The 26,240-nt window shown below is 47.1% G+C and overlaps 1 protein-coding gene across 3 annotated transcripts in view; it reads right to left on the reverse strand.

Moving 5' to 3' along the window:
• ADGRG7 (adhesion G protein-coupled receptor G7) overlaps positions 1 to 24,960 on the reverse strand; it is a 1,657,602-nt gene extending 1,632,642 nt beyond the window's left edge. For 2 of the 3 annotated variants that reach the window (XM_078657782.1, XM_078657781.1), the window contains exon 1: positions 24,701 to 24,949. In XM_078657782.1, the coding sequence (XP_078513908.1) occupies positions 24,701 to 24,812 (112 nt within the window). In that variant the 5' untranslated portion in view covers positions 24,813 to 24,949. Of the gene's footprint in view, positions 1 to 24,700 lie in introns of all 3 variants that reach the window. The other variant, XM_078657780.1, reaches the window with a different exon arrangement.
• Between the last annotated feature and the right edge of the window lie 1,280 nt (positions 24,961 to 26,240).

The following is a 26,240-nucleotide window of genomic DNA, read 5'->3' on the forward strand; positions in this document are numbered from 1 at the left end:
TTCGAGAGTAGGGTAAGAGGAGTGACTGCAGGGTGAGTGAGGTGGCGTATACATTTATGAATGTGGGTGCGAATGCAAGTTCAGAATGGGATGAATGAATCTATGATTACTGATGGGCTTGTTTGCGTGAGTTGCATATTGAGCAGTGAGGGAGACAGGTGAGTGAAGTGTCACATGAGTGCACGATGAGTAGTGTACTCGTGTGACTGCAGGGTGAGGTATAAGGTGAACAGCGCAAGTGCATTGTGAGTGCAGAGTGATCACTGTGAGTGCAGGGAGAGGGGGTGAATGGTGTGAGTGCATGGTGATCAGTGTGAGTGTAGGGTGAGCATGAAAGTGAAGTGCGAGAATGACGAGCGAGTTGTCTGAATGCAGGGTGCATTCCCAGACACTTGAAGTAACTCAGCATGTTATTGATGGAGGCATAGGGTTTAATATCTAAGTTAAACTATTGCAGCATTAATCGGGGATTGAGGGTAGAGGATATAAATAATGTGCTGATCCTGCAACAAACTGACAGTCCTATGGTTAGGGTTGCCAGCAGATTATTTTGATTGCATAGTCGGTACAAAAATAGGCAGTCACCTTAAGCTGTATTTTCAGCACTTATCTGTGCATACTTCAAACAGCAAATATAAGTAGAAAGCACTTTTAATTGTGTTCTAGGGCTGCCTCAATGATCCATGACTGACAAAGAGAAAAAAGACAGAAAATTCACATAAAGAATGCATACGTACTTTTGTATTTAAAAGTCTATTTAGTGTCAAGAGGAGGTCTTTCCAGACTCTTTAAACAAAACAGGGAGGCATTTTTCTTTTGGCAACCCTACTTTATATTCCTTTTCATTAAAAGCATTCTCTCAGTACAACAGTAATTATAAAATAGAAATGTAAGGAACAGGCAGAGTGGGGGCCCAGGTGGTACTGGAACCAGGAAAAAAACTAAGCCTCTTTGACCAGTTTACAAAGCCATGTAAATATGCAAATGGTCTTTAAAGACCTGTGAAAAACTCGGGCGTGCTGGAGATGACTTTTGTCCACCCTAAGCGTGGAAGGGTATACTCAGACATGAGTCCCTTGCTCATTGCACCATCAGGATTCAAGCAAGCCGGGCCGAAGACGGCTGTAATGCCAGAAACCGGTCCCCGGAAGCTTGTTTCCTTCCCAGTGAAAGAATTGGCTTTTGTAGTCTGGTCTGCCCTGTTCCCATGATGCACTGGGCCAGGGACAGACTAACTTGCATACAGCCAGGTTCTGAAACTGGGATGGTGCAATGAGCTAAAAAACGGTGTTGGATCTAGCCCTGATCTTTTGACTGGGTGAGAGTATTCTGCTTAATTCAGAGACTCTGTCCCTCACCACCCCTTGTTGTAAATATTTTTGTCCACCCTAAGCGTGGAAGGGTATACTCAGACATGAGTCCCTTGCTCATTGCACCATCAGGATTCAAGCAAGCCGGGCCGAAGACGGCTGTAATGCCAGAAACCGGTCCCCGGAAGCTTGTTTCCTTCCCAGTGAAAGAATTGGCTTTTGTAGTCTGGTCTGCCCTGTTCCCATGATGCACTGGGCCAGGGACAGACTAACTTGCATACAGCCAGGTTCTGAAACTGGGATGGTGCAATGAGCTAAAAAACGGTGTTGGATCTAGCCCTGATCTTTTGACTGGGTGAGAGTATTCTGCTTAATTCAGAGACTCTGTCCCTCACCACCCCTTGTTGTAAATATTTTTGTCCACCCTAAGCGTGGAAGGGTATACTCAGACATGAGTCCCTTGCTCATTGCACCATCAGGATTCAAGCAAGCCGGGCCGAAGACGGCTGTAATGCCAGAAACCGGTCCCCGGAAGCTTGTTTCCTTCCCAGTGAAAGAATTGGCTTTTGTAGTCTGGTCTGCCCTGTTCCCATGATGCACTGGGCCAGGGACAGACTAACTTGCAAACAGCCAGGTTCTGAAACTGGGATGGTGCAATGAGCTAAAAAACGGTGTTGGATCTAGCCCTGATCTTTTGACTGGGTGAGAGTATTCTGCTTAATTCAGAGACTCTGTCCCTCACCACCCCTTGTTGTAAATATTTTTGTCCACCCTAAGCGTGGAAGGGTATACTCAGACATGAGTCCCTTGCTCATTGCACCATCAGGATTCAAGCAAGCCGGGCCGAAGACGGCTGTAATGCCAGAAACCGGTCCCCGGAAGCTTGTTTCCTTCCCAGTGAAAGAATTGGCTTTTGTAGTCTGGTCTGCCCTGTTCCCATGATGCACTGGGCCAGGGACAGACTAACTTGCATACAGCCAGGTTCTGAAACTGGGATGGTGCAATGAGCTAAAAAACGGTGTTGGATCTAGCCCTGATCTTTTGACTGGGTGAGAGTATTCTGCTTAATTCAGAGACTCTGTCCCTCACCACCCCTTGTTGTAAATATTTTTGTCCACCCTAAGCGTGGAAGGGTATACTCAGACATGAGTCCCTTGCTCATTGCACCATCAGGATTCAAGCAAGCCGGGCCGAAGACGGCTGTAATGCCAGAAACCGGTCCCCGGAAGCTTGTTTCCTTCCCAGTGAAAGAATTGGCTTTTGTAGTCTGGTCTGCCCTGTTCCCATGATGCACTGGGCCAGGGACAGACTAACTTGCATACAGCCAGGTTCTGAAACTGGGATGGTGCAATGAGCTAAAAAACGGTGTTGGATCTAGCCCTGATCTTTTGACTGGGTGAGAATATTCTGCTTAATTCAGAGACTCTGTCCCTCACCACCCCTTGTTGTAAATATTTTTGTCCACCCTAAGCGTGGAAGGGTATACTCAGACATGAGTCCCTTGCTCATTGCACCATCAGGATTCAAGCAAGCCGGGCCGAAGACGGCTGTAATGCCAGAAACCGGTCCCCGGAAGCTTGTTTCCTTCCCAGTGAAAGAATTGGCTTTTGTAGTCTGGTCTGCCCTGTTCCCATGATGCACTGGGCCAGGGACAGACTAACTTGCATACAGCCAGGTTCTGAAACTGGGATGGTGCAATGAGCTAAAAAACGGTGTTGGATCTAGCCCTGATCTTTTGACTGGGTGAGAGTATTCTGCTTAATTCAGAGACTCTGTCCCTCACCACCCCTTGTTGTAAATATTTTTGTCCACCCTAAGCGTGGAAGGGTATACTCAGACATGAGTCCCTTGCTCATTGCACCATCAGGATTCAAGCAAGCCGGGCCGAAGACGGCTGTAATGCCAGAAACCGGTCCCCGGAAGCTTGTTTCCTTCCCAGTGAAAGAATTGGCTTTTGTAGTCTGGTCTGCCCTGTTCCCATGATGCACTGGGCCAGGGACAGACTAACTTGCATACAGCCAGGTTCTGAAACTGGGATGGTGCAATGAGCTAAAAAACGGTGTTGGATCTAGCCCTGATCTTTTGACTGGGTGAGAGTATTCTGCTTAATTCAGAGACTCTGTCCCTCACCACCCCTTGTTGTAAATATCCAGACACTGCACAGCCGAGCCCCCAGCAGCTCGAGTTTCACTGCAGCAGCAGCCGGGCTGAGACACATGATGAGGGAGGAGGGGGGCTGAAGCCCTTGGGCCTGGGCAGAAATGTGACTGTGAAGGCGCGACCCCCTTTGCATCGCTCCACGGCCCCCCTGGGGGTCGCGCCCCACAGTTTGAAGACCCCTGCCCTACACCAACACCTCCGCCACGGGGAGCAAATACCAGACTATGCCCCGCTGGAAGATAGGTTATTAATGGAGCCCATGATAGACAAAGCCATACCTAGACTGGTGCCAGCGGGCCGAAAAAGTTATATATAAAAGCAGAGGTAGTCCCAAGAAATGGGAGAAAATATGGGCGGCATGGAGACTGTATAGGGGAGAGTCAATGGATACCCAGTCTGTGTCCGACCCGGCTACTATTATGTATATATGTTGGTCCTTATTTGCTGTTCACACTGTATATGATAATATTCTGATTCACTCGGCCTCCGCTATGCCCACTTAACATACGACGCTGATTCCTGGGGGCATGTCATGGACTTGTTTTTTATGTGATAAGATAAGATACATTTTATTGCACAGTTAATTAAAACTCACAATTTAAAATGCATAAAAATTGGTTATCAAACATTTAAAATTATTTGCGTAGTACATATTGTCGATGAGTCAGTTAATGTGCTTCGTTTGGATCGTGGGCTCAGAGTTGCTCAGGGCAGTGACTGGCTATTGCACATTTACATCTTTTTGTGCTTCATTAATTCTTTTTGCCACTGCGTCAAGGAATTTTGTAATTCTGCAGTTTAATTGGGTCTCTTGTGGATTGAAGCACAGTTTGACTGCCTGTCGGCAGAATCTAATCCCCTTCTGGTTCCATATTGCACGTAATAGTGTTCTCCTTAGGTCCGTTAAGCTGGGACAAATACATATTGTGTGGACTAGATCTTCAGGGCCTGTTTTGCAGAGTCGGCAAGTTTGTTCGTCCTGAGTCCTCTTCCATGGAGCCAGATGAGGGAGAATTGGAAGAATGCCTAACCGCAGCTTTAGGAATTTTTCTTTAATGCTTTTTATGTGGGGATCGAACTGGTACCGATGGTGTTCAGATGGCCTTTTCCATTTATGTGTCCTCCGAGCGTTAGACGCTGACTAATGGGGGAATATCCTGGGGCTTGGTCTTTGTATGCAGGCCACACTGTTAACGATGATTGTATGATTGACTTTGTCTTTTATGTGCCAATGAATTCTAGATACCGACTAATGTGCGATTTGTATGGAGCCTGTTCTTTCAATAAAAAAATTTTTTAAAACAATTTAGGTGTCTGAAAGGCACCAGGGATGGAAACGGCATTGTGTAAATCTGTCGGATAGTGCTGAATAATGTGATTTCAGGAACTCGTTCTTTCTTGTGATTGGTTCAAACCATGTGATTCTTGAACATTTGTATTCATGTATGGTTTTCATTGTATTTTGCATAATTAACAACACTTTCCTGAGACTTGTGGGCTTACTCTCCACTGATCTTTAAGAGGTGACACTATGTTGGTCTGACCTCTGTTTTTATGACTTATTTTAGCTGAGATGCACTATCTTTTGTTCTGCTATTTTATTATTTGCATTCTAATATGAGCTTCATGCTATTATTTGATTTAAATAACAACTAATTCTAATCATTCAATTGTCTTCTGTAATCATTTAAAACTTCAAGTGTTTTTTAAATATTTGTTTCATTTTCATTTTAAAGCCTAATGTGCTTCACTATTTACATTGTAATTTACATTGATATTTGTTGAATAGGTCCAGTTGAGAAGCAACAAAATTCTTAGGGTAATAATTTCGCTCCTTGTCTGACAGAAGTGCTTTAAATTTGACATTATTAGAAAAACTGCTATCAGATCCCAACTCCATAGCATTTGAATAGGGTTAAACTACACGCATCTGGTGCGCTATGGAGCTTATATATTAATTCCAGGACTCATTTTCGTGCTCAGTCTGCTCAGTCTGGCAGTGCTACTCCTTGTTGGTGATATTGTTTGTAGACTTTATGGACTTAAGTTTTAGATTTTTCATCTTTGTCTCACAGGCAATTCTTTACTTAACCAATTGTTTTAATGACCTGTGTTCTTTCTTTAAATAGACTTTGTACTTTGAGATCAACATGTCTTTTTTGATTTACTTACAGATCACTCAGGTTGTCTCACAGAGAGCATGATCTACAATGGGAGGGAGGTAAAATGTCAGTCACATTCTGCCACTGATTTTAAGCATTATTCAAATATTCATCAGCTTACAGTAACTAGCTATTGGTGGATTTTTACTGTGATTGATGATATATTGAGTTTTGTCACTGCACCGGACTTTAGGGCCTCATTATGATGGCGGTTGGAGGATGGGACCGCCCGGCTAGCTGTTGGCGGTCCCGCCATTGCGATTAGGATGCAACCGCCTTGAAGGCGGTCGCAATGTGTATCTTTTGTATTGCGGCCTGTGCTGCGGGCTGCAGCACACCACGTAGTACAAAATAAACACATTTTGCATATCCCTGCACAATGTGGCAGGCACCATGCGGTGCCTGTCACATGGTGCAAGGATATGTGGTGTGTTACCATAGGTGCCGCCCAGGGCCCATAACGGAGGTCCAGGGGGCAAGCTGGAAACGTTATGGGCTCCAAGACTCTCTGCCTGCCTTTTCATGGCAGGTTAACCACCATGAACCTGCCAGCGGAAACTGACATTGTAATCCCTACGGCAGTGCCTGAGCAGGCTCCGCCACCATTGTAAGGATTACAGACCGGCCGACGGGCTCCTTGAGCTTTTCGGATTAATGTTGTACGGTCTCTCTGACCGGCCACCATCCGCCCACTATTGTGATGCGGCCTACGGATCTTCACAGTTTGATGGCGGTGGGACTGCCACCGACGGCCTGATGGTGGTGGTCTCACCAGCATCGTAATCCCCACGTTTGTAAGACAGCCACGATAGGTGGCACAAGCCATCTATTATCTCATGATGATGGCATTCACTGCACCAGTGCATAGAATCTGTCAAACAATGTCGAGGCTCATTGTTTTTAGTCCGGGATTCTGAGCTAGCTAGCCATTCCTAGCCCACCAGCCTGCAAAAGAGAATTGCCAGAAAAGGCCTGAGTGAGAATGCCCTCAAGCTATCTCAAATCCCAGACCAGGGAATATGTGGAGAGGAGTGACACTATGCGACCAGGGACTGGATCAGGGGCACCAAAAGCCTTGTCATTCTGTAGCAGAGGAGCATCCAGGGAAACTTCTAGGTGCCTCTGTGAGGCGTCAGGAAGCACCACAGTGTGTACAGTGCATATGTCTGCACCACCAGTGAAGCAGGTTTTTTTGGTAAAGACTAGGTCCCACATAGCATCTGTGCTGTACCCCGCAGTGAGGCTCTGCAGGAGTAAAGCTGAATTGAAATCCTACCCGTATCTTCTTTTTAACATTCTCCACCTACCTAATAACCATTTCCACCCCAACTTTTCCTTATGCCATCCCATTCTCTGGTACCCGGTAACAGTGCACTGTCCAACCACTCCTCATCTAGCCTCCGCCTGCTCCTTTTTTCAATGTGCCTTATCTCTTTGTGACTGTTCCATAATGTTGCATTCAAGCATAGTATACATGTCAATTGTTTTATTTAAAAATTACTCTGAGAGAACATGGCTTTCTTTGGCACACTTGGGGATGCAGCAAGAAAAAGAAACCTTAACAGCACACACTCATTGACCCGTTTCCATTTATACATGCACTCACTCAGACAATCATCTATTCAGGAAATCAGTCAACTCACACACCCTTTCACCTATCCATGTAAACACTGATTCAACCATACATATACTCACCTAGTTATTAAGACATAGTGTACTTACTCACCCATTCATGCACTCAGTCCCTCATATATTTGCCATGCACTCACACACTGATCCATCCACCCATTGACTCCTTCTTACATTCTCCTAATAACTCAACAAATCAACTGTGCGCATACACTCACTAATCAATAGAGAAGCACTTTTACTTATGAAAAAGCCAGATCTACTGACTTTGTCAAGACTTCTTTCTTAACCAGCTATTTTTATCTCTTCACCTTCCTATTTTCTAAGTTCAAATACTTCTGGCCTGACAGTTCCATGGGATATGGATAGGGCCACAGTGAGGGCATTGGACCACATATTGGGTCTCCTACAATGTAGTGAAGTTGAAGTTGAAAATATTTGTAAAGCGCTCTGTGACCAAGCGGTTTCCTGGCGCTGGAGGATTGATAGTGTCAGATGGAAGAGGCAGCCAGGGAATTATAGGTTCGTAAAGGCTTGGGCATAAAGATGGGTTTTGAGCGCCTTACCGAAATGCAAGTAAACAGTGATGGACCTGATGGTGGGTGGGAGACTGTTCCAGAAGCGGGGGGCGAGAATGGAAAATCTGGTACCGCCGGTTCTGGATTTACGGAAGCGGGGGACACAGAGGAGAGCTTGGCTGGAGGAGTGAAGATTGAGACTAGGGTGATAGTGGGTAATCATGGAATTAATAAAAACAGATACACATAGTGAGCCCTTCATCTCACTCTGTGTATTAAGCCTTCCCAGCCTGTGTGGATATTTGGAAGGGGTCCTTTTGCTACATCTAGTGACAGATTTACTAACACTTTACATCAGGTTTGTGGCACCAAAACGACACAAATCCATGCAAAGTGTAGAATTTGGATTTACTTTCCAGTGCAAAACATGTTTTGTACTGAAAGGTAGCCCTAAAGTAACGTAAAGTAGGGATGTGCTACTTTGCATGAAGCTGGCATATTATGGGTGGTACATGGTCCCTCCCATTCAAACACCCTTGGGTTTTTTCACGCAAAGCCCTATCTTTAAAAAATTGTAGACAGGGCTTTGCCCCAAAAAATAAAGACTCTTCGAGGCCGGTGTTAAAACAGGAGAAATGTTTCAATTTCTGCTAACTTTTCCAACATCGCATGTGTGCTGTATTGTACTGCACATATCAGATGTGGGAAAAGTTTTAAATTATGTCCACGCATAGTATTTGGTACTGAAAGGAACCCCTTCCAGGACATAACCTATGCTAGAGTCACACATACATCCTAGGGTGTGAGGGTGTGTGCGTGGCACAAGGCAAGTACAAAGAGCTCCGCTCCATGTCTTAGTAAACACAGCACCGTTCTGCTCTCTCCCATTCAGGCAATGCAGCACAGCAATTTTGCTTGCTGCACTACTTGGGTGAAATGCTAGTAAATCTATCCCCCATTGTTAAGCTGCTTTCCGGGTGTTGGAGGCTGTGGGAGGAGTCACGCTACTGGTGTCGCAGCTGCTATCGCTGCCATGCTCCCGTGCTGCCGCCGCTGCCTGCTGCTGCACTCAACTCCCGGTCCGGCTCGGCTCTCGGCTGTGGCTTGCTGCCTGCTCGCTACTGTTGGTCGCTTGCATACGCGGCTACTTCCACCTACACTTCCATCTACGGCCGCTGGCCCGCTTGCTTGGACCCGCTGGACTCAGTCAAAGAGTCACCTGATCTCCTGCTCCGTCCCCCGGCTGATTCCCGCCAAGGCTGCTCAGCCCTGCGGTCTGCTGGTGCCTCGGCCTGGATTGAACGGCCGGAGGTGGCAACGCTGGAAGATGGGATTGCTGGTGGCGGGGGCGGAGGTCGGAGGATATCTGAGGAGGTGAAAAAAGAGGTGAGAAGGTGAGAGGCACAAGGCGGGAAGACTGCGAGCGCAGGTTGCAGTGAGTGCAGTGAGTTTTATTTCCCCTGAAAATACCTGCAGTGCACAATCTGTGAAAAGAAAAGACTCTACTTGCTTAAAAACTTAAGCACTGGCAAAACGGCAGGACCCACCCCTCTCTGCTCTGCCCTCCGCTCTGTCCCGGTCTTTCCCGGTCTGGACAGACAGGCAGGCCAGATTTGACTGATCTGACTGATTGAGCTGAAGACCAAAAGCCTCCCAGGACCCGTGCAATCTAACTAAACACCAATGCAACGACTCTAAGCGCCAGGAGGGGAGTCCGGGGCGAGGCAAGGCAAGGGATGCAGACTCTTTGTGGCGTTTCCATCTGCCTCCTGTCATCGCCTCCTCGTCCTGTCTGGTGCACTTGCTGTCACGTGTCACCATTGTGCCACCTGAGGGGGGCTTCGGCCTTCAGCTGCAGAAATAAAGGTAAGTAAGCAAGTGACAGTAAGCAGCAAGTCTCATTGGAATAGGTTGACTAAAGAACCACTGGATTATTTCCCAGCAAGCAATTTGAGGAGAGGCGAGAGTTTGCTCCCTTTGACATTTAAGTATGCCGTTGCGAGATGTCCTCCAAAAAATTACGCTCAGGCGTGTACACCTCGTCCCCAAGTCGTATAAGCAGATTAAGGAGATCCTATAGCGGGTCCAGACATCTACATCATCTCAGTTATAAAGTTCTACCAGCCATTACTGGCTTCTTCTGCAAAACTCCTCGGTCAGCTCCTGTGGAGGCACTACTGGGTCAGGAAGGCTTGCTCCGTAAGCCCATCCTAGTAACATCACCATCATTCATCCTTGGGGGAAGCATGGAGGATCCCTTATGGCATTTGCAGGGGTTCATACAAAGTACTGCGAAGGGGCTGCAACTCAGACAAATTTGGGAGTGGAGGACGGCTCAAGTGGGCAGCTATCAGATCCCCCTCTATGTATAAATATGAGCCCTGGTTCTCGTGTCCACCATTCAACCCAACAGAGCTAGCAGAGTAAACAACACATCTTTCTTAAACAATCAAACTTAGAGCGTCTTACTGCTGGTTCATTTACCGCATCAGTCATTGACTTTTATTCAAAACTGGACTCTGAACATCTTGGCTGAGTGGGCTAAAGAATGGTGATGGATTAAACCCAGATCAGTTGACTGGGGGTGAGTGTTTGATTTGCTCAAACGCTCAGTCCATCATCCCCTTTTGTATCGCTTTGTTCGCCCTAAGTGTGGCAGGGTATGCTCAGACGTGAGTCCCTTGCTCATTTGGCCACTGGATTCAAGATAGCCTGGCTGATGAGGATTATGAATCCGAAACCGGTCCCAGGATGCTTGTTTCCGGTCCATGGAAGACATGGCTTGGTAGTTCGGGCTGGACTGTTCCCATGAGGCACAGGGTCAGACTGATTTGCATATAGCCATGTCTGAAATGGGGTGGCTGAGTGGGCTAAAGAATGGTGATGGATTAAACCCAGATCAGTTGACAGGGGGTGAGTGTTTGATTTGCTCAAACGCTACGTCCATCATCCCCTTTTGTATCATCTTTTTAACCAGCAGATACTCTAAACACTACCCTAAATAGGGAAAAATCTAATAGTATGATTGTGGCTGCATCTGTTGTCTCTCCGGAACAGGGGGGTTCTGACAAGGGATTAAGCGCAGACTGTGCACCTGGGCGTACCAGAGGCCCCCAGAAGGTTTTAGGTGGGAACGTTCTGGTTATGGATGAGAAAGTAACGGCATGCGGAAAACTCTACCAAGGGAAGACTTTACACTTTCAGACATTGATATAGAAGTACAATCAAGGGTTTGGGAAGTCCCTTATGATTAAGTTGAAAAAGTTGGTTATTCTAAGAGTAGATTTAGGGAGAACACCCCAATTGTAAGCTCTTCCCCCAGACGGCTCCTCGCACTGCCTTTTTTATATTATAGCACAAGTCACCTGATTGGTACTTCCCTGGAGTCTGATTATGATGCACATGATGTACATGATGTTTTCTTGCTTTGTTCACAAGTGAAGCCGGGAAATGAAAATGAGAAGCATGACGTGCCCTCTGAATATTTGGTCTATATCAAAAAAATACTAGGTTCCATCCTGTCTTTACTGGAGAAATCTGTATTAAGTTCAGACCACATGCATGAAATGATTTCTGTAATGCTGTTCGAAGTGCAAAAGGTAACAAAATTTGACATCACTAACCCTTCATCTAAGATATGTATGCAAACGGGAGAACAGACAGATGCTAGGACTCTTTCGCTGGTTCCCCTGAGAGATGTGTCTGTTCAAGCAGGAATACCCCTTTTCCTATTGCCCACCATTGAACCTCTGTGTATTCTTGACAAGGAAGAGCTTTGTTTAAAGTCACTCTTCGGGGAGTCCAAAGTGGGCCCCACTCTGGGAAATGTCACACTACGCCTTACCCTTTGTTCATCAAGGGAAAAGACGGGGACAGTATGGATAATGAGAAAGATGAGAAAATCAGGAGCTATGTGGGGCAAAAAGGTAGGGGAGAGATGGAGGGGGAGGCCCCATCGCCTTCCACCTCACAGGGTCAACCCCCTTTCTTCATCGGGGAAAGGGGGTTAAAAACTAGGAAAAAGGGAGGTCTCGCAATAAATCCTAAAGGGATAATGTGAAAAAGAAACATAAAAAATAAGACGATTCCCAAAATGGAAAATGGCAAAATTACATTTCCCACGGATCCCGATTGTCAGAGTGATCCCCAAATTATAATGGAGGAGGGAGGTCTTAAATTGCCTGTTGAGAAAGGTGCTCTTAGAGACCCAACCATAGTACATTTTACATCAGATGGGAGAATGGGGGTGACAGGAATGGCAGATACTCCATCAAGTCCTGAGTTGCAGTCTCCACAAGTACCTTATTCCCTCCTGACCAGTGAGTCATGCGCTCCCTTGAGTAGGGGGATTTTAAAAGGGAGGTGGGGCTGCTATACATCGGACACAGCCCAGAGCATTGGGGGCCAGAGTGGATGCAGCTTAATGGTGGGGTCGCATGCACTGGGCAACTTACAGATGGGATCTAATAGAGCTTTCACAGGGACAACAACATCGCATAACACAACGTCAGATATTCCAATTACCACTACAGTGTCGCACCTAACCACTCAGTTTAATGAGGAGGCACAATCTGTCAGTCTTGATGCTAGAGTGCCCCTATTGATCCCTCCAAGAGACGCTGTAAAGAAAGAAAATGTGGCGCAGAATGTCTGTTCTTCCATCGGGGATTTTATCTGGCTATTTGATGGTGATTCCTGTCCGGTAAACAGAGGATTCGATCTTAAGCTCTTTTCTGAAATAGAGACACTAAAGCTGGTGGAAAGTAGGGATATCTTGTCCGTGAAGATTAACGTGCATGAGAGCGTCTTTTATTCCAGGGTCATATTTAGCTCTCTGATAGTGGCAAATTTGGTCATGCAGAGCTGCGAGCATTTTTTAAAAAGAGGGCTGGATTCAATGCCTGTACTATAGTCTAAAGAATATCCCACTTTGTGCCCTACATTTCAGTACCCGAAAGTACAGAGGTCCGGTACTCCTGTGGTGTTAGACGCTTTAGGCCCCGACTCGAAGTTCCCATCGCGTAATATTAAAAATATTATGGTCTCATTAAACAAAAGGGGTCGTTCAATAAATTTGGTGTCAGATTCCGTAGGTACCTATCAGGACACAGACATGGATGACGATTTGGCTCAGTGGAGATGGGTTGCAAAAACCTTGAACACCAACTGTCTGGAGGTAGAAAGAAGTGGTTCTTTGAGGTAGCTGGGGGGGGAGTGGGGGTACTTTTGTCCTGGAATATGGCCGGTTTAGGTCATAAAGATGAGAAATTGAATTTTTTTTAAATCCTTGAATCCCTCGAATATATGTTTACAAGAAACATGGTTGGGTAAAGATTTTGGTTGTGATGGCTTTTTTGTTTTCTCTTGTTATGGCAAGCACTCCGAAAGGGGACATGCTAGCGGGGGGTGGGTATCCATCTTGCTCAATAATATGATAAACTGGAATCAGAAAGTCTTTCGCCATCCATCAAATCTTTGTATTTACCTCAAGCTGTCATGTTTGGGAGAAACTGGCAGTCTTATTTTCTTTCTAGTGGCAAATCTACATATCACTCCAGGGAGAAACTTTGACCATTTGTTAAGTACACTCTTATCATATATTCATGAGATAGCTACCATGGAAGAATGCCATTTGGTTGTATTAGTGGGAGATCTCAACGCGAAAATTTCAAATTCTGCACTGGAGACTTATGCCAATCCAGACAAAGAGGAAATCTGGCATATTCCAGATTCTCTACTACCAGATAAAATAGAAACGGAAAAACTAGGTTTTCTCTTGCTCGATATTATTAGAAGCATGGGCTTGGTCATTTTAAATCGGAGGGTACCGCATGATAAAATAGCAGATTTTACTTTCAACTCCCATCATATACAAAGCCTATTGGAGTACATGGTTGTCTCCTACCAAAGGGGGCATGTGAAAACTTAGTGGTTTCTGCGTCAATATGGAGTGACCACAGTGTAATGGGTTTGACAATAGCCTTTAATTTACCCACATTGAACCAAGGGAACCTGGACCAGGGCTCGTGGTTTTTAATAAAGCTAATGGACGTTCCTTTTGGATCCCAAAAGATACCACCGAGGTAGGTGTGATAGTGAAGAAAAGTCACGTAGAATGGCAGGGTTCTGATTCCTTAAACATTATACAGTTTTTCGAGGCACAAATGAAGGAGATAAAACATGTAAGTACAGACTCAACTGGGCCCTGTGTTGCAAAGTAGGGTTTGCCGCTGCTGAAAGTATTAAATCAAGAAATTAACCGTTTAGTCAGAAAACATCATTCACAATTCTCCATTGGCAAACAACAGGAAATCAGCTGCCTTAAGCGAGCTAGAAATTGTTATAAACTTAAGAGAAAAGAGAAGGGAGCTTGATGCCAAATGGATTGAGTTGAGGGAAGCCCCAAGAACAAAAGACTCAAAGAAATATTGGCACCTGATCGCAGAATACTGCGATTCAAGACAGAGGGCTCTGTCTTTTCTGATCCCAAAAAAGGGAGTGGGTGGCCTATATTTCATTTGTTATATAAAAATAATGGTTCAGTACCTTTTCTGATGCCCGCCATAGAGGAGTCTTCTCTTCTGGAATATGGTCCCCCATCAAGGGATGAAGTAGGGGTTACATAAATAATACTAGAACCTCCGGCGCACAAGGGCCAGATGGAATACCGGTTGTGTTAATTAAAAAGGTGCCAGCGGCTTGGGGAGCTTTTCTGGCGCCATTGTTTAAATTTTGCTTCCGAACTTTTAATATCCCCTCCTCTTGGAAGGGGAGTATTATAGTTCCCTTGTATAAAAAGGGCCCGAAGAGTCAACCTACTAGTTAGACAGATCGTGTTGTTGGACGCTTTGGACAAACTGTTTGCAAAAAGCATACTCTGTCACCTACAGCAATGGGCCAATGATCAGAACATCTTACCCCCTGAACAGGCAGGCTTTAGAAAGAACCATGGAACTCTGGACAACATTGCGGCTGTCCAGACCATCGTAGAGAAATTTACTTTCTCACAAAGCATGCCAGTTTATACAGCTTTCATTGATTTCTCCACGGCGTTTGATAAAGTGGATCGTCAAACGCTGTGGAGAAAACTTCACCATCTCGGAATGCCACACCATCTCCTGGACCTCTTGATAGAATTACATACAGACACTTGGTGTCAAGTGATGATGGGAGGCCCGCAAGGTCTATCTTGTAGGATCAAGACTAATAATGAGCTGAAGCAGGGTTGCCTGTTGGCCTCCTCTTCTGTTTTTCTTTCATATATATGATCTCCCAGGCACATTAAATTCAGTGAGGGGGATGCTCCTAGAATTGGTACATTGTCCATAGGTTCCCTACTTTATGCAGACGCCGCTGCAATTTTTGATTTAACTCCTATTGGCTTGCAACATCGACCGGATGCCCTAACTAAATATGCGGAGGACCATTTTCTGAAAATTAATATTTCCAAAAGTAACATTTTTATCTTCCGCAAGAAAGGTCATAGAATAAAGAAAGGGTATAAGTGGTAGTTAGGGCATGAAGAACTAGAACTGGTCGACTCATATTTGTATCTGGGAAAGTTTTTTTTTTTTAAACAGGCGAGATTCAGAACATATTAAACTATGTGTTGGTAAGGCCGGCTCCCAGGCTGGAGCTCTGAACAGATTTTTTTAAATGTGCGGGAGATGCCATTTTAGTCATGTCCTATCAGTATTCAAGGTTAAAATTCCGCCCTCATTAACTTATGCTGTAGAGGTATTGGATAATAACTATTGGCTCGACCTTGACAAGGCTGAAGGCCAGTTCTTCCGCCAAATCTGTAATCTAAATTCTCCTGGCCACCCTACATGTTCTACGCTTGGAATTTGGTCTAGTCTCTTCTTATATTTTAGATTTGTCAGCGGTCTTGAGGTGGGGGAACGCTCTCCTTTGGGGGGATGAGGGTTCTCTCAGGACGGCCTTGAGACTGGAAATCTTTGACAAGCTAAAGGATCAATCAGCATTTCTGAGATCATTTGCTTACGCAAATGAACTATTTGGGCTTAGTTTAAATAGTAACTCACCTATGTCAAAGTCTGCACTGAAATCATTCTTAAAGAAGTCGGCAAGCTCTATTAGTATGGCAAGAGATATAGCTTTGAGTTGGTTTGTGGGAGTGTTTCGGGGAAAAGGCCACAACCTTATTTAATTTGGAGTCATCCACATGGGATTAGAAGACTGATGCTTCGTTTGAGAATTAATCTGTAGCCCTTAAGAGATGTTACTGGCATTTGGGATAAAGTCCAGAGAGATGAGAGAATTTGTGAATTGTGTCATATTCAAATCCAGGATCTTATTCATGTCCTATTTGTGTGTCCGGAATTACAAAGGGCAAGGCGTATGTTTTTAAGACCATCATTTATTAAATGTAATATTCATTCTGCCCAGAAGGACTGAATACTAGTTTTATCCTGACCAAATGAAATGGTCTGTTATAGGATATTCCAATTTTTTTTAACTTTCTGACTATCTATTAGGAAATATTTAAAATCTCGCTATCAGGTGTTAATGTCTAATGGTTGGATATCGAATAAGTTTGCACTGTATAAAAAGTATATTCACCCTTCTCTCCCACTTTTTAATCTATCGTTGTATTTTAGGGGAAAAAAGGGAAGTATTTTTTGTATTGTATTTAAAATATGTCTTTCGTCCTGTATTAAAGCATTTTTGGGGACCTCCATAGGAGTTCCTTAACAAATAAAAAACTAAATTGAATTGAAATTGGGTGTTAGAGTCCTCAGTCACCAATAAAACAAACCCCCTTTTGTAAAAACCATAGCTTTTTCTAAAATGAAATAGAGAGCAAAAGTACCTCATTATCAAAGTAACGTGGATGTTGTCTTCCTAATACAAGCCTAATAACAATACTGGAAATTAGAACTATCTGATCAGAATTCCGTGGGTGTCAGGTGTCCTGCCTTGGCCCTTATCAGCCTGAAGTATTCAGTCAGCCATGGACAACAGTGCTTTGAACGATTGCAGGACAGAGGGCCCTTTCCTATAAGTGGAACAGTCAAACTGTAGGTCACAACATGTAAAGTGTTGATGGGTAAAAAGCAGAGAATAGCTGAAGACATTTTATGCTACCCAGTCAGATGTCGACATTGACATGCCGAATCTTAAACATGACATGTAGATGGGTACCAGATGCTCTTAAGGCACGTTTGTGGCAGTTTCACACTGCTGTATCAAATAACTAATCATTCGATCATAAAACACCAGTGATCATTTTTAGGGTGAACAGATGGCTCCATGTCACCGGGGCACCTTTTTTAACATCCTTGGACATTGCTTTTCCATATTGTTTTTATCCGGTATCTGTAGTGACCTGACGCTAGGGACAGAGGACACTAGGACCCTGTGGGTCATGAGGGAGGTGACCAGGTCACCAGACACCACATCCGGTCAGGGGACAGGAAGAGGACAGTCTGGAGGGGAACGAGGACGGGGACGGACGTGTGGGAACAGCGTGGAAAGAGAATAAAGAATAGTGTTTACACCCGCCTTGTGTCCAGCGTGTAATTGGATGTATGGTGCCTGCAGCGGGGACGTGACAACTGGCGACGAGGTGGAAGAACTGCCACGCGTGCAGGACATCGACGAGGCCGGCCAAAAAAGACGCAAGGAGCTACACGGGAGCCCACCCCGAGAGCGTCCAACGGAGCCACAGCAGAACGCGGTAAGAAGCGTTCGAGGCACAGCGCGAGTGCCAGAAATCAAAGCGCGAGGTCCTCGCGCTCGAGATAGGAGATCTCGCGAGAGCAAGAACAGATCACGGCGGCCATTAAAAAGTCAGGCGGGGAGAGCCAATGAGAAGATAGAAGAAACGAAGGGGCCATCGCAGGGTCAGGCGAGCGAGATTTCAAGAGCGAAATGTCGCGAGAAGAGAGCGGCCATTTTGAAAAATAGGACAAAAGAAAAAAGGCCATAGGAATAAACAGGGCGGCCATTCCAGAGTCAGGCGAAAAAAAAAAAAAAAAGAAGCAGAAAAGGAAAGAAAAGGACAAGGAAAGCGTAAAAAAGGCTTAAAGAGACAAGGAGAGCCTAGAAAAGGCTAAAAGAGACAAGGAGAGGACAAAGACAGCCCAGAAAAGGCTAGAAGAGACAAGGAGAACACAAAAAAAAAAAAAAAAGAAGACGAAGCAAAGACAAGAAAAGGATAAGGAAAAGAAGACACCAAAGGGACACAAGAGCAAAGGACAGAGAAGCCTAGAAAAGGCTAAAAGAGACAAGGAGAACAACAGAAGACGAAGAAGAATTAAAGACAAGAAAAGGACAGAGAAAGCCTAGAAAAGGCTCAAAGAGACAAGGAAAGCATAGAAAAAGGAAAGAATGGCAGACTCAAAGCCCAGCGCGCAATACAGGAGCCCACTACCGTTCAACTTATCGGAGCCACAGGCAGGAATAAGGTGGGAGAAGTGGATCAGACGGTTTGAAAGATACGTAGAAGATACAGATGTAGCAGATGGGAAGAAACGAGGGCTACTGCTGAACTTAGCAGGGGATGACGTCGAAGAACTTCTGGTGACACTGCCTACTGAAGAAACGAAAACAGGCTTAAAGAGACAAGGAGAGCCTAGAAAAGGCTAAAAGAGACAAGGAGAGGACAAAGACAGCCCAGAAAAGGCTAGAAGAGACAAGGAGAACACAAAAAAAAAAAAAAAAAAAAAAAAAAAAAAAGAAGACGAAGCAAAGACAAGAAAAGGATAAGGAAAAGAAGACACCAAAGGGACACAAGAGCAAAGGACAGAGAAGCCTAGAAAAGGCTAAAAGAGACAAGGAGAACAACAGAAGACGAAGAAGAATTAAAGACAAGAAAAGGACAGAGAAAGCCTAGAAAAGGCTCAAAGAGACAAGGAAAGCATAGAAAAAGGAAAGAATGGCAGACTCAAAGCCCAGCGCGCAATACAGGAGCCCACTACCGTTCAACTTATCGGAGCCACAGGCAGGAATAAGGTGGGAGAAGTGGATCAGACGGTTTGAAAGATACGTAGAAGATACAGATGTAGCAGATGGGAAGAAACGAGGGCTACTGCTGAACTTAGCAGGGGATGACGTCGAAGAACTTCTGGTGACACTGCCTACTGAAGAAACGAAAACATATGACCAACGAAAAAAATGCCTAACAGCCAAATTCGACCCACAACGAAACATTGACTTCGAACGATACACATTCACGGTTGCGTGTCAACGAGCAGACGAAACACTAGATGACTTCGCGACAAGATTGAGAAAATTGGTGACACATTGTGAGTTCGACAAATTCGATAACGAGCAGGCAATAAGACTAAGACTCATAGAAGGCTGTCGCGACACAGGATTCAGAGCAAGAATACTCAAGGAGCCAACGTCGTTGGAGAACATCCTGTCACTGGCAAGAGCAGAGGTGAGAGCAACAGAGCATGCCAAGGAAATGGAAAGAGGGAAGAACGTTGAAATAGAAAACGCGCACTTCACGACAAACAGAGATCGCACAGGCCGAGGGAAGAATGACTGGTGGGAACAAAAGGAAAGGAGGTCGCGCGAAGGAACATGTTTCCAGTGCGGAATGGGATTTCCTCACAGAGGCGCATGCCCAGCGTTTGGCCAGACGTGCCGAAGATGTGGTGGAAGAAATCATTATGCCAGTATGTGCCATAGTGCACAAGTCAGAGGCGACAAGGAAAGAACAGGAAGACAACAGGAGTCGACAACAAGACACGTCAGGTATATCGACAACGAAAGGAGAAGTATGTCACGAGGGTCAAGCGAAGAAGAGGAAGAAGAGAAAGTGCAAAGACTATACAACATGTCGGAAGTACACACAGAGCCAGCAGACAAAAGCAGCAGAGGGAAGACAGACAATGCAAAGATAAGAGTAGGAGCGCACGAAGCAGACTTTATTTTGGACAGTGGTGCGACATGCAACGTCATGTGTGTATCTGAGTACGAGAAAATGGAAATGAAGCCGACACTGAGAGTGTCCAAGGTGAAAGTGTTCACCTGGGGGGCAAAGAAAGAGGTAACGAATTTGGGAAAATTCACAGAGGAACTGAGGTACGAGGACAAAATAAAGAAGGAGGACATTCACGTTCTAAAAGGCGATGCCCCTGGACCATGCCTGATGAGCAACAACACCGCTAAAACGATGGGCCTGATAACGATGACCTATAAAAAAAGAAAAAGGATATGCCGATAGCAAACAAAGAGAAGAAAGAAAAATGAGTGAAAAAAAAGCACAGCAAAGGGCGGACGTAGAAAGAGAGGAGCAAGAAGAAAAGTGGAGGGCAGAGAACAACGATCAACACGAAGAGAGGCTGACAGAAAGAGAGCAGATGGAGGACGACTAAAAAGCAGAAGAAAGGATGATGGCAGGAAACGACGACAAAGGAAGGGGTACAAAGGAACAATGAGAATACGTAGAAAAAAGTAGGAACCAGAGACTGGGGAGAAGGGTCGACGAGACTCAATCAATCAATCAATCAAGACATTTATAGAGCGCACTACTCACCCGTAGGGTCTCAAGGCGCTAGGAGGGGGGGTTGCCGTTACTGCTCGAACAGCCAGGTCTTGAGCTTCTTCCTGAAGGAGAGGTGGTCTTGGGTCAGGCGCAGGTCTGTCGGGAGGGAGTTCCAGGTCTTGGCGGCCAGGTAGGAGAAGGATCTTCCTCCTGTTGTCGCTCTTCGGATGCGGGGGACGGCGGCGAGGGCGTGGCTGGTTGATCTGAGGTGGCGCTTGGGAGTGTAGAAGTTGATACGGTTGTTGAGGTAGCTCGGGCCTTGGTCGTGTAGGGCTTTGTGTGCGTGGGTGAGGAGACGGAAGGTGATTCTTTTGTTGACGGGGAGCCAGTGCAGGTCTCTCAGATGTCCGGAGATGTGGCTGTTTCGTGGGATGTCGAGGATGAGTCTGGCTGAGGCGTTCTGGATCCGCTGGAGTCTCTTCTGGAGCTTGGCGGTGGTTCCGGCGTAGAGGGCGTTGCCGTAGTCCAGTCGGCTAGTGATGAGGGCCTGGGTGACAGTCTTCCTGGTCTCGGTGGGGATCCACCAGAAGATCTTCCGTAGCATGCGTAGGATGTTGAAGCATGATGAGGAGACGGCGTTGACTTGTCTGGTCATGGAGAGGGAGGAGTCCAGGATGAAGCCCAGGTTGCGTGCGTGGTCCGTCGGTTTGGGTGCGGTGCCCAGGGCGGGGGGCCACCAGGAGTCGTCCCAGGCGGAGGGCGAGGAGCCCAGGATGAGGACCTCCGTCTTGTCTGAGTTCAGTTTCAGGCGGCTGGTCGTCATCCACTCGGCTACATCTCTCATCCCTTCGTGCAGGTTGGCTCTGGCGGCGGCGGGGTCGTTGGTCAGGGAGAGGATCAGCTGGGTGTCGTCGGCGTAGGAGATTATGTTGAGGTTGTGTTGGCGTGCGATGGCCGCGAGGGGGCTCATGTAGACGTTGAAGAGGGTGGGACTCAGCGAGGATCCTTGAGGGACGCCCACAGATGACTTCGGTGGCCTCTGACTTGTACGGTGGTAGGCGGACTCTCTGTGTTCTTCCGTCGAGGAAGGAGGTGATCCATTCCAGTGCCTTCTCCTGGATTCCGATGTTGCCGAGGCGCTGCACTAGGGTGCGGTGGCAGACAGTGTCAAAAGCCGCGGAGAGGTCCAGGAGGATGAGGGCCGCTGTTTCTCCGTTGTCCATCAGGGTTCGGATGTCATCGGTGGCAGCGATGAGGGCGGTCTCGGTGCTGTGGTTGGCTCGGAAGCCAGACTGTGAGGGGTCGAGGGATCCATTTGTCTCGAGGAAGGCGGCCAGCTGTTTGTTGACGGTCTTTTCGATGACTTTGGCCGGGAACGGGAGGAGCGAGATGGGACGGTAATTCTTGAGTTCGGTGGGGTCCGCTGTAGGTTTCTTGAGAAGAGCGCTGAGTTCTGCGTGCTTCCAGCTCTCCGGGAAGGTGGCGGTGTCGAAGGAGGTGTTGATAATGTCCCGCAGGTGGGGTGCGAGACCGCGTCGGCCTTGTTGAAGATGTGGTGAGGGCAGGGGTCAGTCGGAGATCCGGAGTGGACGGAGTTCATTGTGCGGGTGGTGTCTTCGGTGCTGATCGGAGTCCAGGCGCGGAGGGTGGTGGTGGGTGGCGTTGCTGCGGTTGTGGCGTGCGTTGGTTGGGTGCTGAAGCTGTTGTGTATGTCCGCGATCTTGTTGTGGAAGTAGGACGCGAGGGAGTTGCAGAGGTCTTGCGACGGGGTGATGTCGTTGTTTCCGGCGTTGGGGTTGGAGAGCTCTTTCACGATGTTGAAGAGTTCCTTGCAGTTGTGTGCGTTGTTGTCCAGCCGGTCCTTGTATGTATTTTTCTTGGTGGCGCGGATCAGTTGGTGGTGTTTCCGGGTGGCGAGCTTGAGGGTGGTCATGTTGTCTGTTGTTGGTTCCCTTCTCCATACTTTCTCGAGGGCTCGGCAGTTCTTCTTGGAGCTCTTGAGTTCGTCGGTGAACCATGGGGTTTTTCTGCTGCCGGGTCTGCTGGGCGGGGTCCTCAGAGGGGCGAGTTCGTCCGCGCAGTTGCTGATCCACTTCGTGAGGTTGTCGGCGGCCTGGCTGGGGTTCGCTGAGCCGGCAGGAGGGTGCTGGCTCAGGGAGGCGGTGAGCTGGTCGGCTGTGATCTTGTTCCAGCTTCTTCGGGCAACCTGTTGCTGGTGGTGGTGGATTGTCGTTCTTTTGAAGGTGAAGTGGACGCAGCTGTGGTCCGTCCAGTGGAGTCCTGTTGCGTGGCTGAAGGCGATGTCTTTGCTGGATGAGAAGACGGCGTCGAGTGTGTGTCCGGCGAGGTGGGTGGGGGTGGACACCAGCTGCTCGAGTCCGAGGTTGGCGAGGTTGTCGAGCAGGGTGATGGTGTTGCGGTCGCTGTTGTTCTCCAGGTGGAAGTTGAGGTCCCCCAGGAGGATGTAGTCGGCGGAGGGGAGGGCATGCGGGCTGATGAAGTCGGCGATGTCCTCGCTGAATCGTGTGCGTGGTCCCGGGGGTCGGTAGATCAGGGTGCCTCTGAGGGTGGTCTTCGGGTCGGTGTGGATCTGGAAGTGCAGGTGTTCGGCGGTGGTTAGGGTGTCGTCGGTGTTGGTCGTGATGCGGATGTTGTCTCTGTGGATGATGGCGATGCCTCCTCCCATCTGGTTGGCGGTGCGGTCCCTCCGGGTGATCTTGTAGCCCTCTGGGATGGCGATGGCGATGTCGGGCGCTGAAGAGGCGTTCATCCAGGTCTCCGTGAGGAAGGCGATGTCAGGGGCTGTGGTGTCGAGGAGGTTCCAGAGTTCGATGGCGTGTCTGTGGACGGAGCGGGTGTTGAGCAGGATGCACTTGAGGTGGTTGCTGCTGGTGTTCGGCTTGGCTGGTGCAGGGTAGGTCCGGATGCAGGTGAACTTGCAGGCGTGGCAGCTGAAGGGTCCGTAGGTGTGCTTCGGGGTGGCTTGGTGACATCCCGGGACGGCGCCGGTGTTGAGTGCGATGAGTTCGGCTGCGTTGTAGGTTCGTCGGGTCGGCTTCCGTCGGTGGGGGCCAGGGGTCCTGGCACTGGGCGCGGTCCAGGCACGGACGGGCGCAGACGGGCTTACCTTTGGCGCGCCTTCGGCGCACAATCGGCACGCCCACTGCGCGTCAACGCTGCGCGTTCGCACGGTCGCCATATATGGCCAAGTGCGCGGGGGGCGGAGCAGCTGGGAGGCGGGAGCGGGGAGGGTACAGAAGGAAGAAAGGGGCGGGGTTTAGCGGCGGTGGCGGGAAGCGGGGAGCGGGGAGGGATGACGAAGGGGGCTAGAATACAGGAAATACAGAAGAAATAAACAGACAACAGAACCAGGCAATACAGAGACTTGAACACACTTCTAAACCTACAAATACAACAGGGGCAGGTCGGGCGGGGAGGGGGGACGAGGGGGTTAACGCTGCTGGGAAAACAGAAGGCAGAACACGGCAAGTACAGTGAGACAGGCAACAAGTACAATATACAGAAATACAGTGAGGAAAACAGCAATAAAGACGGGGGCTGGTCGCGGACCACGCCGCTAGAAGGCAGGGGGCGTGGTGACGCAGCGGAGCTCGGCAGCGAGGCAGACGGCAGGGAAACACGCACGCAGCAGCTGGTGGCCGTGCGGCGCGGGGGTGTCCCAGAGCTAGACTGACACTCTCTCTCTCTCTCTCTCTCTCTCTCTCTCTCTCTCTCTCTCTCTCTCTCTCTCTCTTTTTCTTTTTCTTTTCTTCATGACGACATTGAGCAGGAGAATAGCACCATGAACATTTGTTTCCAACAAAGGGGGAGATGTAGCGACCTGACGCTAGGGACAGAGGACACTAGGACCCTGTGGGTCATGAGGGAGGTGACCAGGTCACCAGACACCACATCCGGTCAGGGGACAGGAAGAGGACAGTCTGGAGGGGAACGAGGACGGGGACGGACGTGTGGGAACAGCGTGGAAAGAGAATAAAGAATAGTGTTTACACCCGCCTTGTGTCCAGCGTGTAATTGGATGTATGGTGCCTGCAGCGGGGACGTGACAGTATCTTGGTCCAATTTCCTCAATTAAAATGAACCAAGACTACAGCTTCCAGAATGCATTGATATGGTATATCAAAACCCAGAACTGGAAAAATGATTGCCTGGCGACATAGAGTCATCTGGTCACTGTAGTCATTTTTGAGCTTTTATTCTCAGACAGGCAATCAGTCATTTTGAAGTGCGCCTGCTGCCTATCTACCCCTTTTCACGTTACAATGAAATCATTACTAAGGGCAAGGGAAGCTCCTCGCTGTGCGTTTGCCATAAAGGATAAAAGAAAAAAAAAAGACGAAACGGGAGCTCTACATACTGCAACCTCGCTCGTCCCCGTCGCGTGCTGCCACCAGAACGAACATGAAATAAAAAACACTTCAAATGAATGGTGTACTGTACCTTTATAGACGTTTGATATGAGAAGCCAAGTCAACAAAGTGAGCAGGAAGGCCCCAAAGAAGCAAAGTAACCCTTTGAACAAAGACGTGAATTGGCTCCTGTTCTGCAGCATTGTTGTGCGTGGAGCTGATACCCCCGGAGCAACTGAGCTTATCGGCGACCCGGCCCACAGAGAGCTCGGTTTCTATTGAAGTAACCGGCGCCAAAAATGATCTCGTGCAGGCCAAGCGAAGTGTCAATGTACAATCCGACTGGTGAATGATTGCTCAGATACCTACAGGAAATAGGAGTGGTGTAGTGGCTGGAGATTCCCTCTGTACTACTGAAGTCTTATGCCCCCTAGTGTACTCGATGCGCTGTGCACCTGTTTGAGATACAATCTGTTTCAATGCTCTTTGTTCATTTTTTTTTTAAATAAGTAAAACATGAAACAGGGCCAGTGTGCTCCCATTTTTATTTGTTAATTGTAAGCATTGCCACTAGAATTCAGTGGAGCTGGAACTTGAAGTCCAGATGGTGCAGCAGCACCCAATAAAACTTGAAAACTGTTAGATTAAGAATGACAATTAAAAAGGCCGTTTAAAAGTTTTTCTTCTCCCAATATTTTCTGTGTTTTAAATGAAACACTGTCAAATATCACCTATGTTTTAGTGAGGTAACGTTTTTGGACAGCACCCTAATCGAAACTCTATTGGTCACGACTGCTAAAATTAAGTGATTTCGTGTAAGCAGTGTGTTCAAGTTAATATGAATTTAACACTCTTGCCACATAATCCACCAACTGCTGCATAATTTGCAGATTTCAACAAAAAAGGTTCGCAACTCAACTGATCAAAATATACTAAAAAAGCACGGCAGGTGGTGCTGTGCACTGGCAAACCTTTTCCAAAAGTTGAACGCTCACCTTTAAGTTGCGTATGAACAAGTTACCTTCGGTAATGCCCTTTCTAGTGGATACGCCATCCAACCACAGATTTCTACAGTGGCAGCCGGCACAGGTAGCAGCGGTGTGGCAGGGTGGGGAAGTCGACCTACGAGGGAAAAAGTTTTATTTTATTTATTTTATTTTATTTAATGCGATTTTATATAGCGCGAACATTACCCGAAAGTGTCAGAGCGCTTTACATAAGAACCAGTTGCGATACATAAGGATTTAGGATTACATGAGTTACATAAAAGATACAAACAGAAAAAAATTGCAAATGTACAAGTTGTAAAGTCACACAAGGAAGAAATAGAATCAGAAAAAAGTTGCAAATGTACAAGTTGTAAAGTCACTCAAGGAAGAGATACAAATGGATAAACTCTAAGAATCACATAGGATGATAGTGAGTAAAAGGTCTACTACATACACTAGTAGTTAGAGTTATCTCTATATACATATATATACAAATAGTAGATTTTCTCAGGTCAAGACCCAAAAAACCAGGAGAGCAGAGTTCGATTAGGTGGGGTCGGAGGGGGACGCAGTCACAGCACCAAGGGAGGGCAGTAGAATGTCTGCTGTTTCGCAAGATGGTGGACCAAGGACAAGAGCGAC

This window comes from Lissotriton helveticus, chromosome 8 (genome assembly GCF_964261635.1).
Source record: "Lissotriton helveticus chromosome 8, aLisHel1.1, whole genome shotgun sequence".
NCBI lineage: Eukaryota > Metazoa > Chordata > Amphibia > Caudata > Salamandridae > Lissotriton > Lissotriton helveticus.